General features: G+C 37.1%; 3 protein-coding genes across 52 annotated transcripts in view; 2 read left to right on the forward strand and 1 right to left on the reverse strand.

Annotated features, from left to right (window-relative positions):
* cGlr1 (cGAS-like receptor 1) overlaps positions 1-15,107 on the reverse strand; it is an 89,530-nt gene that overhangs the window by 58,520 nt on the left and 15,903 nt on the right. The window lies entirely within an intron of this gene.
* Positions 249-1,831, forward strand: LOC110178322 (trypsin-4-like). The gene is made up of 5 exons (XM_086826794.1): positions 249-461; positions 517-1,019; positions 1,106-1,157; positions 1,216-1,346; positions 1,404-1,831. The coding sequence occupies exons 2-5, from the start codon at positions 773-775 to the stop codon at positions 1,748-1,750; spliced, it is 777 nt and encodes a 258-aa protein (XP_086682920.1). The 5' UTR covers positions 249-461; positions 517-772; the 3' UTR covers positions 1,751-1,831.
* Positions 4,294-15,107, forward strand: part of Zasp52 (Z band alternatively spliced PDZ-motif protein 52) — a 61,089-nt gene continuing 50,275 nt past the window's right edge. For 16 of the 47 annotated variants that reach the window (XR_015270349.1, XR_015270352.1, XR_015270351.1 and 13 more), the window contains exon 1: positions 6,829-7,152. The gene's annotated coding sequence lies outside the window, so the exon portion shown is untranslated. Of the gene's footprint in view, positions 4,470-6,809; positions 7,153-15,107 lie in introns of those variants that run through there. The other 31 variants (XM_020945415.2, XM_086826759.1, XM_020945414.2 and 28 more) reach the window with 6 other exon arrangements.

A 15,107-nucleotide genomic window follows, 5' to 3' on the forward strand; every position in this document is an offset into this window, starting at 1 on the left:
GTTGCGGAATGATTGCTTTTGATCAAACGTTTTTTGTGAATTGCAAAGAATGTTCGAGACTGCTCCTTGCATTCAGGCCGATCACATCATTCATTTTGGTCAAACAAGCTGTTTGAATCAGCCAGCAGAACAAATCAAGTCAACTGAACGAACTTGTTTGTATTGTGCCCGAAGCTTGACCGAAAATGTTGTAACGAACCGTTGTGTTAAGTTTTGATCGTTTTGTTTGTTGCTGATCAAACCGGACCGATCATACTTAATGCAGTTCTCTGATAGGAAAGTACTCCATGATGTTTTTATATTCCAAGTATTTGAGCTTATCAGTTTTAAGAATTATGCATGATCTATAGCACAATACAGCACAGTATACTCGTAGAAAAAAATATAAGATTAATGTCAATTTAAAAAGTGAAGAAACCTATGGTAAACGTCCTAAAAAAATATGACAAATTGTGGTAATTGTATGTTTATTTATATATATATATATAGTTACATTGAAATTTTATAGCATTTCAGATTGACTTTACATAGATTTTGTTTATGTGTAATTTGAAAATGTGTAAAGATAATCCGACGAGCTTAAAGGACAGATAATGCTGTCGATCTTACTCAGTAATCCGACGTCTTCTCTGTGGAAATAAAGTGCGTTTTGCTTTCAATTGCTCTGTTCGATCTGCTGCTCTGGGTCAAGGGATCGTCACGCTTTCTGGATGAAGAGTGTGCATTAATTAAGACTCCAGGAGTTGAATTCAGTAAAAAAATATTTACTAGGATGTGCAATGCTTCTGGAATTTACACGAACGTTGCAAGCTACCAGTACTGGATTACATCGAATACACGGAATGAAACCAAACAAGATAACGAAGCTAATTATAATTTGGGGAATTCTGTTGGTGGATGGAACAGTCTCTCATATGAAGGTTGCTTTGAAATCCGTTTTGAAAATTTAAGAATTGCGAAGAAACCCTGGAGGGTATATGATGCACAGTATATCTTCTCTGGCGCACTCGTCACAGACCGTAAGTCATATATTATTATTATCATATATTATTATACTAGCAAACATTATGCATAACTGATGCAATTTCTTATTTTTACACATAAGGATATGTCATAACAGCTGCCAGTGCCTTGAGCAATCATTCTCCATCCAGCTTGTAAGTATAGTTTTTACTTTTTCATGTTGGTTGTTAAATTTGTATGTTTTCGATGCAGAAAATTGATAGTCAATAAGCAGACAATTTTTGTGGAATCAATTGTCAGGCATCCTGAGTTCAAAGCAGTTTCTCAATCATTTGTTAACGATATAGCTTTGATCAGACTTACAGAAAGGGTTCTATTCACAGGTAAGTTTTATTAGATGAGAAAACATTCTTTGATTTATAATATCCTATCTTTTGCAGACCCTATAGGAGCGCTTTGCTTAGGATCAAATTCTGAGCCTCAAAAGGGCTTGAGTCTTGTCGTTAGTACAGGTGGAATACATTCTCAGGAGCCCGTACAGCGTATTGATCCTTATGTTTGCGAAAGATCAATTGAAAGGAAAGTGGAAAGTCGTCAATTCTGCACAAATCGGTCTAATAATAACTTATTCCGATTGCCAGGAGGCGGAGTGGGTACAATTGGAAAAATTGGTGACAATTATATACACTTTACATCTGCCATACGTATTAAGAGCTATGATAACGTGAGTGTTTTTACAGATGTTACCTATTACCGTCAATGGATTCAAAACACTATTAAAGAATAATAATAATATTATATAACCTTTGGTAACATACTTTTAGATACCGATTCAAAAGGTAATAAAACTAGATATTTCTACACAAAACATTTTATACACATGTTTTTTACTTACATTATGGGAAATCGATAACAACAATTTCAAATATGTAGTTCTGAAAAATGCCGTCGATAGACCGCAAATTGAGGCGCCACTGTGGCTAAGTAATTCAAACCACAAAATATTTGTTATATCCTTGCAGGGTATTATAATTTCAGTCAGAAGTTTGCAACGCAGTGAAGGAGTATATATATTCTTGAACAGCATCAACAGCCGAGTCGATCTAGCCATGTCCGTCTGTCCGTTTCTACGCAAACTAGTCTCTCAGTTTTAAAACTATCTGAATGAAACTTTGTAGTTAGTCATCTATATACTCTCACTCGTATATATGTCGGAATGGGCCGGATCGGACGACTATATCATATAGGAATGATCGGAAAATTTTTACAAAAAAAAGTATTACATTTTCAGTTAACAGTATTTGATCAAATTTAAGATATAGCCATTTTATTATACTCTACAATTTTATGTAAAATTTTATGAAAATCGGACTACTATATCATATAGCTCCCATAGGAACGATCGAGAAATTAATACAATTAAAAATTATCTTTTTCAGTTTTCAACAGATTTTCATCTAATTTGAGGTATAGCCATTTTATATTAGTCTTAAATTTTGTGTCAAATTTCATAAAAATCGGACGACTATATCCTATAGTTGCCATACAAACGATCTTTTGATGTAGAGGAAAAATGCAAATCTGTGAATGTAAAACTGCAAATTTAATATGTATAGGTGAATGAAATGAAACAGGTATTACTTCATTGTTTTCAACACAAATATATATAATTTATATTGTATGGATTCCTAGTCATAGAATTTATATCTGCAAGGGTATATAAACTTCGGCGTGCCGAAGTTAGCTTCCTTTCTTGTTTGATTTTGATTTTGTTAAGAAAGAACTCATTAAATTATTGAGCTTTATTTATTTAATGGGTACTTGTCACATCCCTCTTATTTGAGACAACAATTGTACTTAATTATTCCCGAGAAATTTCTCTATTTGCCCGATTATTAAATCGTAAATCCCAGTGTGTCTGCACTGGATTACTGAGTGGGCACATCCTTTTGGCCGCCGCTGCGGCACATCCTCAACGACAACGCATGCGTGACATTTTCCAGATGCCTGGCTTCTGTTCTTGGGCCTCTTGATTTAGGCTCCGGGGGGAAAAGAAAAGCAGAATAGTTGCTAAATGATTTACTGCCGCTTTCGCGCGCATTAGCCAAATTCATGCGGCTAAAGCACTTTTGGTTTCTGTTTGTTCTTCTCGCCTTGCTCTTCTTCGGTTCTTGGCCCGAATCGCCATCGTGTCGAGCTCTTGGTCAATATCACTGCAAAGGGCCCGCAGCAGGCGATCTGCAAGGCGGCAACCGGTTTTGGCCAACTGCGCAGTTTGATCGCTTTTGGACGTTTGGTTGTCGTTTTTTTTATGCTTTTGGGTGAAACTGCACTTGGTTTTGGTTTACCCTTTCAAAAGGGTTATGATTGTTATATTATATATAATATCGAACAACATGCATGATTTGCTGTCGCAATCTTGACTTTGAAACATTTTTTGTCTTTCAAAAACCAATAAATAAGATTATAGAATGCTAAAAAAACCAATGAGTTCTAAATCATAAATCATATAAAATAAATCTATTTGTTGTTAATTCTAAAATATATCCTACATGTTCTATAATACTAAATATTATAAAATAAATTAAATATACTACTGATAATGTTTCTAAATTAAAATCGATTTAAAAAAAAAGAGTATAGTTATATAATATACTCGAACTATTTATCATAAATCAAACATAAAGGGTCTATAACAAGTCACCTTAAAAGATCCTTTGAATTTGTATTTTGGCGCTAAAAAGGAAAATCTCGCAGGCAGCGGAGCGTTTGGCCCAGGCCAGAATCCGGGGTGTTGTGTGTTGTTTTGGGTTGTGTAGCCGTCACCCAGATTATCAGGAAACTGGAGGAACCAGTTTCGCAGTGCTGTGGCAGTGGCATGCAACAACCTAAATATAGATTTTGCACCAACAGCGAAAACAGCTCGATTTGCGGCAAATTAGCCGGACAGCGGTCGTGGCCAAATTATTGATTCACGTTTCTCTATGTGGTCATTATCACGACCAAAGGAAAATCGCAGGAGTTTTCCGCCGCTGCCTGTTATTTGTTTATGTTTGCGTAGCGCTTTTTCGGCGCGCTTATCTTATCAGCAGCACACGCTCTCGAGCGGGCACTCGCAGATACGCAGATACGTAGATACGTAGATACAGATACATGTGCACACACCTTTCGGCAGTTTGCTTACCTGTTGCTTTCCCGCTGCTGCACGAGAGAGTGCGAGAGAGAAGGAGAGAGTGAGAGCAAGTGGCGCAAGTGTGTGTGTGTGGGTGTGTATCTGTGTGTGCGACGTCCCGAGTGCGACTCCATCCAACAAGTCGTCGCGATCGCAGCCCTCATTCGCTCGAACGCAACGAACGCGCGCGGTTGTCTCAGCAGAAAGATACAAGATACAAAGAATACAACAAAACGAAGAATTCAAGAAGCGAAGAATTCAAGAACCAAGAACTAAACAGTAATCGAAATTCAACAAAGAAAAATACAACTCCCAGTACAAGTGCAAGTGAAGTGTAAGTGTTGTTGTCTTGGCCAAAATAAATAATGGCAAAAGGAAAATATATACAAATATATTTTTTAAAACGGCCCAAAAGCCGGTTTCGAGCCCTGTGTGAATCATGGACCAAAACGTTGACTCAGCATCCCCCCAAAAAATTAAAGAGATATACAATATATATACGTATATATGAGCAATTAGCCCCTTAATAAAACCACATTCGCACCGAAAAGCAAAAGTGTTAACCGCAAGATGGTTGTGTAACTAACCGTTGTTGTCATCGTAAGATCACCGAAATGCGGTCTTTAAACTTAATTACGCCCATATCGCGGTTGTTCCGGACCTTTATCGGCTCAAACGCTCGACCGTGAGAGCTTGTCTCTGTCTGTTATTAATTATTTTTGTTGCCTTCTTTTATTTATTTTTAGTGATTTGATTGAATTGCGCACAGCGCGAGATTCTTTAATACTATTTTTACCCACTGAACATGATTTAATTAAAAAGCCGAAATTGTTTTTTGTCGAGGGAGCGAAGTTTATTATTATTTGTTTACTTGTTTGCCATTCTTGTTTAACTCGCCTGAGCTTTTTATGCCCCGTATAAAACATCCAAAATATTATATTATATTATACATATTTATCCGCATAGTCAGCCGTGCTTTCCGTGCATTATTTTTTTGTGGACTGTTTGCCTCGATTCGATTCGTTTCATCTCGCTGCTTGATTGAGCACATCAACGCAGCGGCAGCAGTCGCAAAAAAAAAATAATACAATATATAGTTGTGTATGTTTTTATAAGCCATGGCAACATTTTAACATGTTCATGTTTTATGGCTCACTTTACGGGCAAACGAAATTGAAATTGTTGAAATTTCATTGGAGACCACAGGTCCTATAGCGACCTTCGATCTCTAAAAATGCCCAAAGCGGAAGATGGAAACATCTTCCCAAAAGGGTGACCCCGGTGGAATGATTAATCGATTATTGGGAAATGTATAATGGAACCAATAGATCATCGCTCCGATGGAGTCACCGCTGATTCACGCACTCAGGATCTTCGGTGGGGTGACCCGAATTCCACAACAGACACATCCCCGGGGTAACATAGTTGTTCCCATTATGGAATACCCAGTGTTTATTGTTGTTGTGTGTCAGAGGGAAATCAGATCACGGGAAATAGTCCAACGGCCGAAACTGAGTAGCGAAAACAGCCGAAAGCACCTGCAGTTGTTCTCAACTTCAAAGAGACGTAAAGGAAGATGCGTTTCATGCGCATAGAAACAAGAATATATGTTTTAAAAACCTTAAATATAACTTTTAACTAAGAATTTTTATAGATTTACAATTGTTTAGTTTTCTACCCTTTCATTTCAGTTAGAAGTGTATAATTGAGTAAAGGAATCATTTCCGACCCTATAAATCATATATATTCTTGATCAGCATCAAAAGCCAAGTCGATTTAGCCATCTCCGAAAGAAAAAAAATTTTTGGATTTTTTTATTATTTTATATTGATAAATTAGCATACAAAAAATTGAAAAAAAAAATAATTTTTTTCATTTTTAATTGGGTATGTAGATTTGTTAAACTCATAAAAACTAAGATACAACTCTTTTCCGAATTAAAATTAATGCTCTTTTGGCTTAGTTATGGTATTTTTAAATTTTAATTTATATACAAATTTTCAATATAAAAATTTTAATTTAAGTACCCTTTAATGCACATATTTTAAGTTTATTTAGTGACACATTCATAAATATTAGCTTCACAGTTAGCTTTCTTTCTTATTTTTATGATATTTATACTTTTTCCCTCTAAGAATTCACTTTAATATGAACTTCTATGTTAGTTCTTTTATAATTTATAGAATGAGTGAAGTTATCTTTAATGTGTTTATCATGTAAGCGAAATACATTTATTTTCCCTTTTTTCTAGAGATACCTTTTAATTAATAATGTTAAGAATTTAAAGAAATAATACAGAAAAACAAATCAAAGACCATTAGAAACCTAAATACTAATTTAAAGTAACATATAGTATATTACATAGACTTCTCAAGTTATCAAATTACGTGAAATTACAGTACCGAAACGTACTTTTCTTTTGCCTCTTGCACCTCGACATTTAGCTGTGTGCCGTTAAAAGCTTGCGGATGAAAACAAAATACAAACAATTAGCCAAATAGCAAAATATATATCCCGAACCAAACTGAATCGCACTGGGAACAACAAAAAGAAAAGCGGCAGCAACAAAAGCCAGATAGACATAGAGACAGACAGACATGGGCAGCCGCCGTAGTCGTCGTCGCCGTCTGGCGTTTTGTAGCTTTGTAGCTTTTCGGAATTGAGAACCGACTCTGAATGTCTATATAGCCGCCATATAGCCATATAGTAGCCTCATCTCTCGCACGGCCCAAAAGCAGCGACGCCGACAGCGACGGCGATGTGGTTGAAAAGATTTTTGTATTCGAAAACGGCACAAAATGCACATAAAAATTTTGTGTTTCGGTTTTTGCTTTAGTTGAGAGAAAATCGTCGCTTAGTTAACGTCGCCCAAGAACTGATCACCATCTGGCCAGTGCAGCGCAAATAAACGGCCCCCCCGAATATACGAGACCAAGTCCAGATCCAAATCCAAATATCTAAATCCGATCCGGAATCGAATCGAAATCAAGTTAAAGCCATCCGATCGGAATAAATCGGTCAGTACCCCCCCCTTCTCACAGTTAACAACAAGTGTGCATATTACATACTTTATATATATCAGGTTATACAATAGCCAAAAGGATCACTGATGAATCAGTGTACCAATCACCAATTTTCCCTGTCCCTTCCTATAAATATATATATTTCGACCATATATATATCGTGTGAATTTCGTGAAGGTTAACAATAACAACAACAACCAGTAAAAATCCCTTACGAAACAAATGTATTCAATTGCAAAATAATTTTCTTGGCACACCGTGGCGAGTGTACAAAACGTATCCAGGAGGGGAATTTCAGTTGACGCATATATCAGTTTTGGCCAGAGATATACACAGAGAACAGCAGATATACGTCGTAGATCTTCGGCTCGTTGAAATTGAATAAAATTATATAGTCAAAAAGCGAAAAGAAAATTTTTAGAAACTTTTCAAGGTGAGTTTATTTATAGCGCCACGAAATGGCTGCTTGGCGGATTGGATTTGTTTCCGAATATTCTCGCTCAGTCAGTCAGTCAGCGCCAGAAGTCGGCAGATACAATATCTGCTAGATACACAGATACACAGAATTGCGAAAGTGTTGCGGATGTTGGCCGCCGCAGAGACCTGTGCAGCAGCCGCAGCCTCCTGTGCTCTTCGCCTCCTTCAAAATGCTCAAATTGCCGCGGTTTTTGGCGCCACGGTTTCTGAGACATTTTGAAACAATTTGATTTTGAGCCATATATATTGTCGCCGACTTGGCCATATCTCGCATATTTAATGAAGCCAGCTCTTTCATGCTGCTATCTCGGCAATTTTTCGCGATTTTCTTGGCTGCTCTTTGGTTTTCCTTTTCGCTTGATCTATTTTCAGCGTCTATACACTCTCGCTCCCTCTCTGTGGCATTGCGTATACGCAGTGGTTGCTCTCCACTTCCATGTCCATTTGCCATTTCCAATCCAAACCAGCAAACAACACCGACCACCAGCAGTTCGGCTGTGATGTAATTTAGCCATGGCCAAAAACTTGTTGATACCCGCCCGTCGCTCCTGTTCTTCCCCCCGATTATCCACTTTAGTTTGGTAGAAAGAAGGTCACTGAACCCCCCGACCATTAATCATTTCACAGTTCTTATCTTCCGGTCAAGTTACGGCTGGTCACCTCCCAATAATAGCTGTAAAGCAATCGATACTTCAAGCGAATCAATCTGTACACACACGCACAACACCCATGAATCAGTCCAAGATAAGATTATAGTTCTATAAACTATGGCTGAGGTAATGGTTAATTTACTAATGAATGAAACGTCTTTGTTTACACTTCGGGTTTATCTATCTAAAAAAAAGCGAAATTAATTACCCAACGAAGCAAAACACTCGAGAAAAATAATAATATTTGCTAGAAGACGTCATCGTATACTGATGTTGTGGGATTAAAGTAAACACAAACTAAATACTTAAGTTTTCATAATGATTTCCTAGATATTCGTTTTAAATTTAAAGGGAATTTAATAAGGACAAGTAATTGTATCATTCTTCTGTGTAGAACTATACTTTCTTGTACATTTTTCTCTCTCTGCAACTAAAATACTTGCAGTTTTCCTCCTCCTTCATTGGGGATCGTAAATTAAGGCCGTCGAGGAAATGTTGCAGAGCTCATTAGAATGGCACTTCTCCGTTTACATCCTATTTTCCTATATTCCGTATTCCTCGGGTGCGTGACAATATTTCATGGCTTTCGACTTCACTTGACTCGGATTCGTGCAACAATTTGAGGGGCCTAAGGAGTACCACAAACAGGGGAGACATGCTCTAAAAATTTCAAACAGCTTTTGCGTATATTTTAATTAGTGCGCTCTCTTGCATTCGCATGGCTCTGTTTCCCTTTTTTTCTTTAGTTTGTAGTCTGCAATTTGCAATTTGCAGTTCTCTCTCTGTCTCTGTGAAAATCATTTCTCAAGAATTTAACCTTCGTGAACTGTCATGGTAGATTGCGTTCTCTTTCGCCCCCCTTTTGCTAAGGCGAGCAGTTTTTTTTTTTTGTATCGTTTTGTATCAATCTTCAGGGTTTGAATGTCGCAAAAGAACATTTTACAGACTTTGTTGAGGGGAAGAAGTGTGTGTTCTTGGGGGCATGAACTGTACAGTCAGTTAAGAGGGATGACCTCATTTTGATTGATCTTGAATTGGAGATGCTTCGAATGTTTGGGATGCTTTAATTAATAAGAGATGTTATCGAATTATATTATATATTTAAGAATAGGGTATAGTACTTCTAGATTTACCAGGATTATAGGATTTATAAATACAATCTTACAGAACTCTATCTATATTCTTCTCATTTAATGATCTATAAGCATATTTCCTTACTTAATGCCATAAATAACAGCTATTAAGTAACAGTATTAAGTTAATTTGTTTGTTTTATATTCTTGGAATTAATTTCCCATAGTAAATTTTTAATGGCTTTTACTTAAAATCCACTTCGATCCGCAACCCTGACCTTAACTTTTGCCAGCAGATCTCCAACGAGTTTATGACTTTCGCCTGGCCAACATTTTATTTATGTATTTATTTATTTTTCTTTAGTGGCACACTTTCGCAGCGATTCGAAATCGCAAGTGATGTGCGGAGTCTTGGGAATTACACAATATTCAAGATTCGAGCGAAGTTTCGAGCAATTTGACTAAAAGTAATCACGTATCTGACGCCTCGCAATTACATAACCATCGCAGTGCCAGTGTGCGTTCAAAATAAACGCCCACAGCAGACGCGAAATCTTCCATGGAGAAGTGCAGACTTGACTCCAGTGGCAACAACCACTGCTCTTTTTTCTTTTTTCCTTCTGCACCACAAACGTGACTGGCAAACAATTTTCGGTTTCATCGCCTCTTGGCCAAAGCCACAAAAAACCCCCCCCATCCCCGTATCGCATCGCATTGAAAGATTGCGATTGAGTTGGCATTATGTGGGGGGGGGGGATAGGGTTAAGTGGGGAAGCCCGCATCATCCCGGTCCAGCTTCAGTAGATCTCTCCCCATCTCTCCTCCCCTCTCTCTGGAGCTTTGTTTATGAATTTAACAAACGGAAAATATTTATTTTGGCCATGCACGTTACGTTGAACAAATTATAAAATTTCATGCGGCGCGCGTTCATAAATCACAACAGCATTACGTGCATCTCTTTTTATTTTTTATTATATTCGAGAATTAATTGCCCGACATTTGCCAGCATTTAAACGGGCGATTGGGAATTTTAAAGACATTCCGATCCGAGAGCATTTCCTTGGACAAAAATCACAACAACAACAACAACAACAACAAAAATGGCCCAAAATGCTGGCCTTCCGCCCACCGTGAGAGATATTTATGCGGCCAAGTCTATTTCGATCGACAGCCCCTGCAGACGTCAATGCCAAAGTCACACAAATATCAAAAAATGTGATTGGCGAAAGCGAAACTGAGGGCGGCATCTCAATGAGAATTTACTTAGCCTTAACCCCTGGCTGGCCAATGCAGCTCCAATTACTAAAAGACACTGAAAGAAAATGGCACCCAAAGGGAAGGTTAACTCATTTGCAATGAGCTTAGAGTCTTTGCATTGCAACAATTACTATTAATCAAGTTTATTCTGGTTTGTTTCTAGGTAATATTCATTATATTATTTTCTGTGCAGGCAAGGAGAATGAAATATAAAAGTGGCGTTTGTCACCGAAATAGTTTTCCCGGCGCTCAGTTTGTTGTGGGGGGAAAAAATATGTATTTTTAACAGACATCCGAATGTGACACTTGCCTCTGTCCATTACGAAGGCTGACAAATTGTTTGTTGAAACGGCCTGAAATGCAAATGCCTGGCATTTAACTTAGTCTTTGATTAATTCGTATCCAACAGATACGGGATACGAGATGCGAGATGCGAGATACAAGATACATGGGGAGGAAAATGTCTTAACAAATTCATTCGAGTGTTCTCACAATGTTCTCTCTTTTTGGCGCACAGGAGCCGGGCACTTTGTCAGCCTTAATTGCAGCACTTTGTAAACTGTCACAGGACAGGGACGTGGCAGGAGCAGGCAACAAGTGGAACATTGCTCCTATTTTTGATGGAGAATTATGGGGCAAGTACGGCCCTACCAAACCTGTCATTAACCCCAGACTAGGAGGGGGCATATATCCATATATCCCATCGTTCCGACAAATTTGCATTTCGCAATTGCATTTCGGTTAATCGCATTTTGTTAACCCATTAAAGCCTACCAATTATGCACAAAAGGTAATTACAAACAAGAAAAAACAGAGGAGAGCAGAGCAGAGACAGCATGAAAATAGTTTTCAATTAATTGCATTTTGTTCATTATTGTTAAATCAAATGGCAAATCCATTCGCAGTCCGTCTGTCTCCGACCGATAATCTCGTTGACTGCATAATGAGTTTGGTCGATTGAATATATATATACGTATATATATATTTCTGGACTATGTAGCATGGGTGCCCTAAAATATATACTTTACGACAACTGCCATCGACTTAAAGCCTTTTGGAGTTTCCACTTAGATAGGGGGGATTAAATTAAATTAACGTACAAACAGCAGCTGCAGATTGACGGGCCTATTAAATTGTCATTATAAATGCCGCACAATTTGTAGAAATACATAGTATATCGAAGGGAAGAGGGACAAGCAGGACGCCACTGATTGAGGGGCTTTGTTTTGTGCACTTTGTGCGGCTAATTAAATAAATGCGTTGATAATTACGCTTTATTAGCTCAGAACAACTAATATGGCATTAACTATTCCAGTGACAGATTTAAAATTGAACGTTTTTTGTTCTATCACCACTCTTTTTTTTTTTCTCTGATATTTGTTTAATCGCCAAAGCCGAGAGTGCTTTGTGCCGAGAGTTTAATTTATGGGATTTGGTTTTCTGATTGTTTTCTATTATATATTTAATTACATTTTGCCCAGGCAAATAATGTAATATTTAATCGAATTTACCCATATTAATTCGGTTTACTTACAAAAAAAAAAATGTGTCATATCTTTCAGCTCTGCATTTTTGTATCTGTATCTGAAAATGACTCTTTGACTTCGTCCTTATGTGCAGTTTTTACTTAATAAATATTTACCCCGTCAGATGTCGGTGTCTCATGTTGATTCATTTGGGCGAACGGATGCCTGAAATTCCTGCGATCTGATGAAAATAGGTGAATGCATTGAAATTGCATTTTCGGCATACTGAAACCGTCGAGGCAACAACTATCTCTGATTATAATTTGCATTCGCATTGAATTTCACATTTCTCATAGAAAATATGCGCGAAATATTAATCAATTTTTGCACAGTCATAGCACAATTATAATTCCCATATACAAGCAATCAAATTGCCGCATAAACTGACCCATTCTCTCTCTTTCTCTCTTTCTCTCTTTCTCTCTATCTCACTATCTCACTCTTTCTCTGTGTGTGTATCTCTGGGGAATGCTATATGTTTGTATCGGTAGAATTTACATATTTTATTTGTGAAAATTTATGCAATTACAGGCAAATATTTGAAATTGCCAATTGAGAAAAAAGAAATGTCAATAAAAAATGGTGCGGAAATGTGCACAAAATATATATACACGGGGTCTATATATTGAGTTTGGCATAATGGAATAAAAGTAGCAGTCACTGCAGTTTTGGTATATTAAAGGAATGTCAAAGGGGATTAAAACAGTCAGGTAATGAACTTATAGGGAAGAATCTAAAAGACACCTGTAAGGTGCACAGAGAGAGAAATATTGTAGAATATTCTTTTTAAGCATAATAATAATATATCTCAAAGTGATCTTGGAACTTTATATCGTCAGTTTTACGATATTGAGACTATTCACTCTCCCTCTCTCTCTCTCCCACAATTTGCCTGCAATGTGCAAGCAATATCGGAGAAGGCAGATTATTTTTAAGAGATCCTGTGAGAGTTTCTTTGAGAAGCATTTAAAACAAAATAAAGTCAAATACCAAGAGTCAAAAAACTGTTTTCTTGAATTTAAATTAAAATAATTATTTAAAGATGTATAAACTAGAAGCAGTGGTATAACTTTAAGCACCATTTAATTTATTTATCTTTTTTTTGTAATTGTGTCTCGTTTTAACTTTGGTCTACTTCATGGTGCGAATGCCAAATAGATATCGAGCTGCATTCTTTTTTGTTGTGCCGTGCATCTAAGGGGGGTTTTCCATGGCTGCCACATTCAATGTCACTTGCATTTCCCTCTCTCTCTCTCACTCTCGCTCTTGAAAAGCAAAGAAAATAATCACAAAAGAAATGGCAAGAATGCATGCAAAGTGTCACTTTTGTCAGCTTCTCTCTGTTTGTCTCCCGCTCTCTCTCGCCTATTGCGAAAATATTAAAAATATCATACAAGCACACACACACACACACGCACGCAGTACAAAAAGAAAAGCTTTTCCCTTGTTGTTTTTCCTTTTCTCCCCCCTCGGCATATATTTTTTTTATTTTGCTTATTTTTCAAATACTCAAGTGTTTTGATGCACTGACAGTTGCAGACGTGTGCTGGTGTGAGTGAAAAACTTTTTCAGCTTTCAGCGCTTGATAAGCGCCGCGAAAAAAATGTACAAAAAAAAAATACACAGAAAAAACTGAAAACAGGGAAAAAGTAAAAAATAAAAAAGAGTCGAGTCGTCGAGCCGTTGAGTTACGCCCATTTAGCACGCGCATTGCATTAGACAGACTGAAGAGCAACAGCGTCGTCGTCGTAGTCGTCAGCGGGGGATCAGGAGGCGCTTTCAGGGGGGGGGGGGGAGGTGGAAGGAGCGAAACATGTCCTGTTAGCCGCAAGCACGAGCGCACACATGACGTCACGTCACGTCACATTGCATCAAGGCAGGAAGCTTGAAAAAAGCTTAGAACACTATCAACTGCAGGAATACCCTTTAATTTTCTGTCAAGAAAATATTTCCTCAAAGAGTAACAGACAATCTATGAACCTTAAAAAATTATGAAGAATTTTATACCATTTAGAAAACAAGATATATTTTTCAATAAGCTGAAACTTTAAAATATCTTATTCAAATCTAAATTGGTTTAAAATACCTTTAAATATTAAATAAAAATAGATTTTATTTTATAAACTCTTAAGCCCTTCTATAATTTAGGTAAAACAATATATTTCTTATATATATTGGTTAATAATTAGGCTTATAATAGAAAGAAATACTGAAATTATATTATAATATTCTGAAACATTTACTTACGAAGTTTAAACTACTTATTTCCATGTATAAGATCAGAAGATATCTGTACACAAACTTTACGATTTGCTCAAACTGAGTCAAAGCAAAGTAGGTCATATTATGATATAGTTTATACAAATAAAACAACTGAGTAATTGTTTGCGTGCTATAACAAAGAAACCAAAACAACATAGGCGAAAAATGAAACGAAATTCCTATACAATATAGTTACGAGTATAAATTAAAAACAATATTTGAAGGGAGATAAGCATAAGCATAACATTCTTATCTTCTTCGCTCTCATATGTTTCATTTCGACTATACAATACTTTATAATTTCCCATTAGCCAATAAACTTTCTTTCCAAAGTTTTAACCATTTAACTGCTCGATGATCCGTGGCTGTTACCTCAATCGGCATCATGCTACGCTAATCCCATATACCCAACTCTATGGGCTGTCTGAACGGTATTCAAAAATCACTCGCCCCCAGGCAGAATTTCTACGATTCCCCCCTTCAAGTCCCCCGTCCTTCTCGATTTCCCCACTCCATTGCTTCAGCCAGCAACTTCAGTTTCACTCAACAGCAGCCAAAAGTTTAGTTTTGGCCTGGCCAACAAAAGCGCGTCTGTGAAAAAAGAGCTAGAAAAAAAATAACCAAGGGGAAAAGAAAAATACAAGAAGAAAAAAACGTTGAGCAGTTTGAAGTGTACGTGAAATTTGCATAAATGCGAAATCAAC

The sequence above is a fragment of the Drosophila serrata genome, unplaced genomic scaffold (genome assembly GCF_035046125.1).
Source record: "Drosophila serrata isolate PLE 108 unplaced genomic scaffold, ASM3504612v1 contig_165, whole genome shotgun sequence".
In the NCBI taxonomy this organism is placed as follows: domain Eukaryota; kingdom Metazoa; phylum Arthropoda; class Insecta; order Diptera; family Drosophilidae; genus Drosophila; species Drosophila serrata.

Excerpts from the sequence above, each read along its gene's own strand:
- LOC110178322 (XM_086826794.1), top strand. The coding sequence starts at position 773 with ATGTGCAATGCTTCTGGAATTTACACGAACGTTGCAAGCTACCAGTAC. Across the intron at positions 1,020-1,105 it reads TGGCGCACTCGTCACAGACC|GATATGTCATAACAGCTGCC; the intron begins GTAAGTCATATA and ends TTTACACATAAG. Across the intron at positions 1,158-1,215 it reads AATCATTCTCCATCCAGCTT|AAAATTGATAGTCAATAAGC; the intron begins GTAAGTATAGTT and ends TTTTCGATGCAG.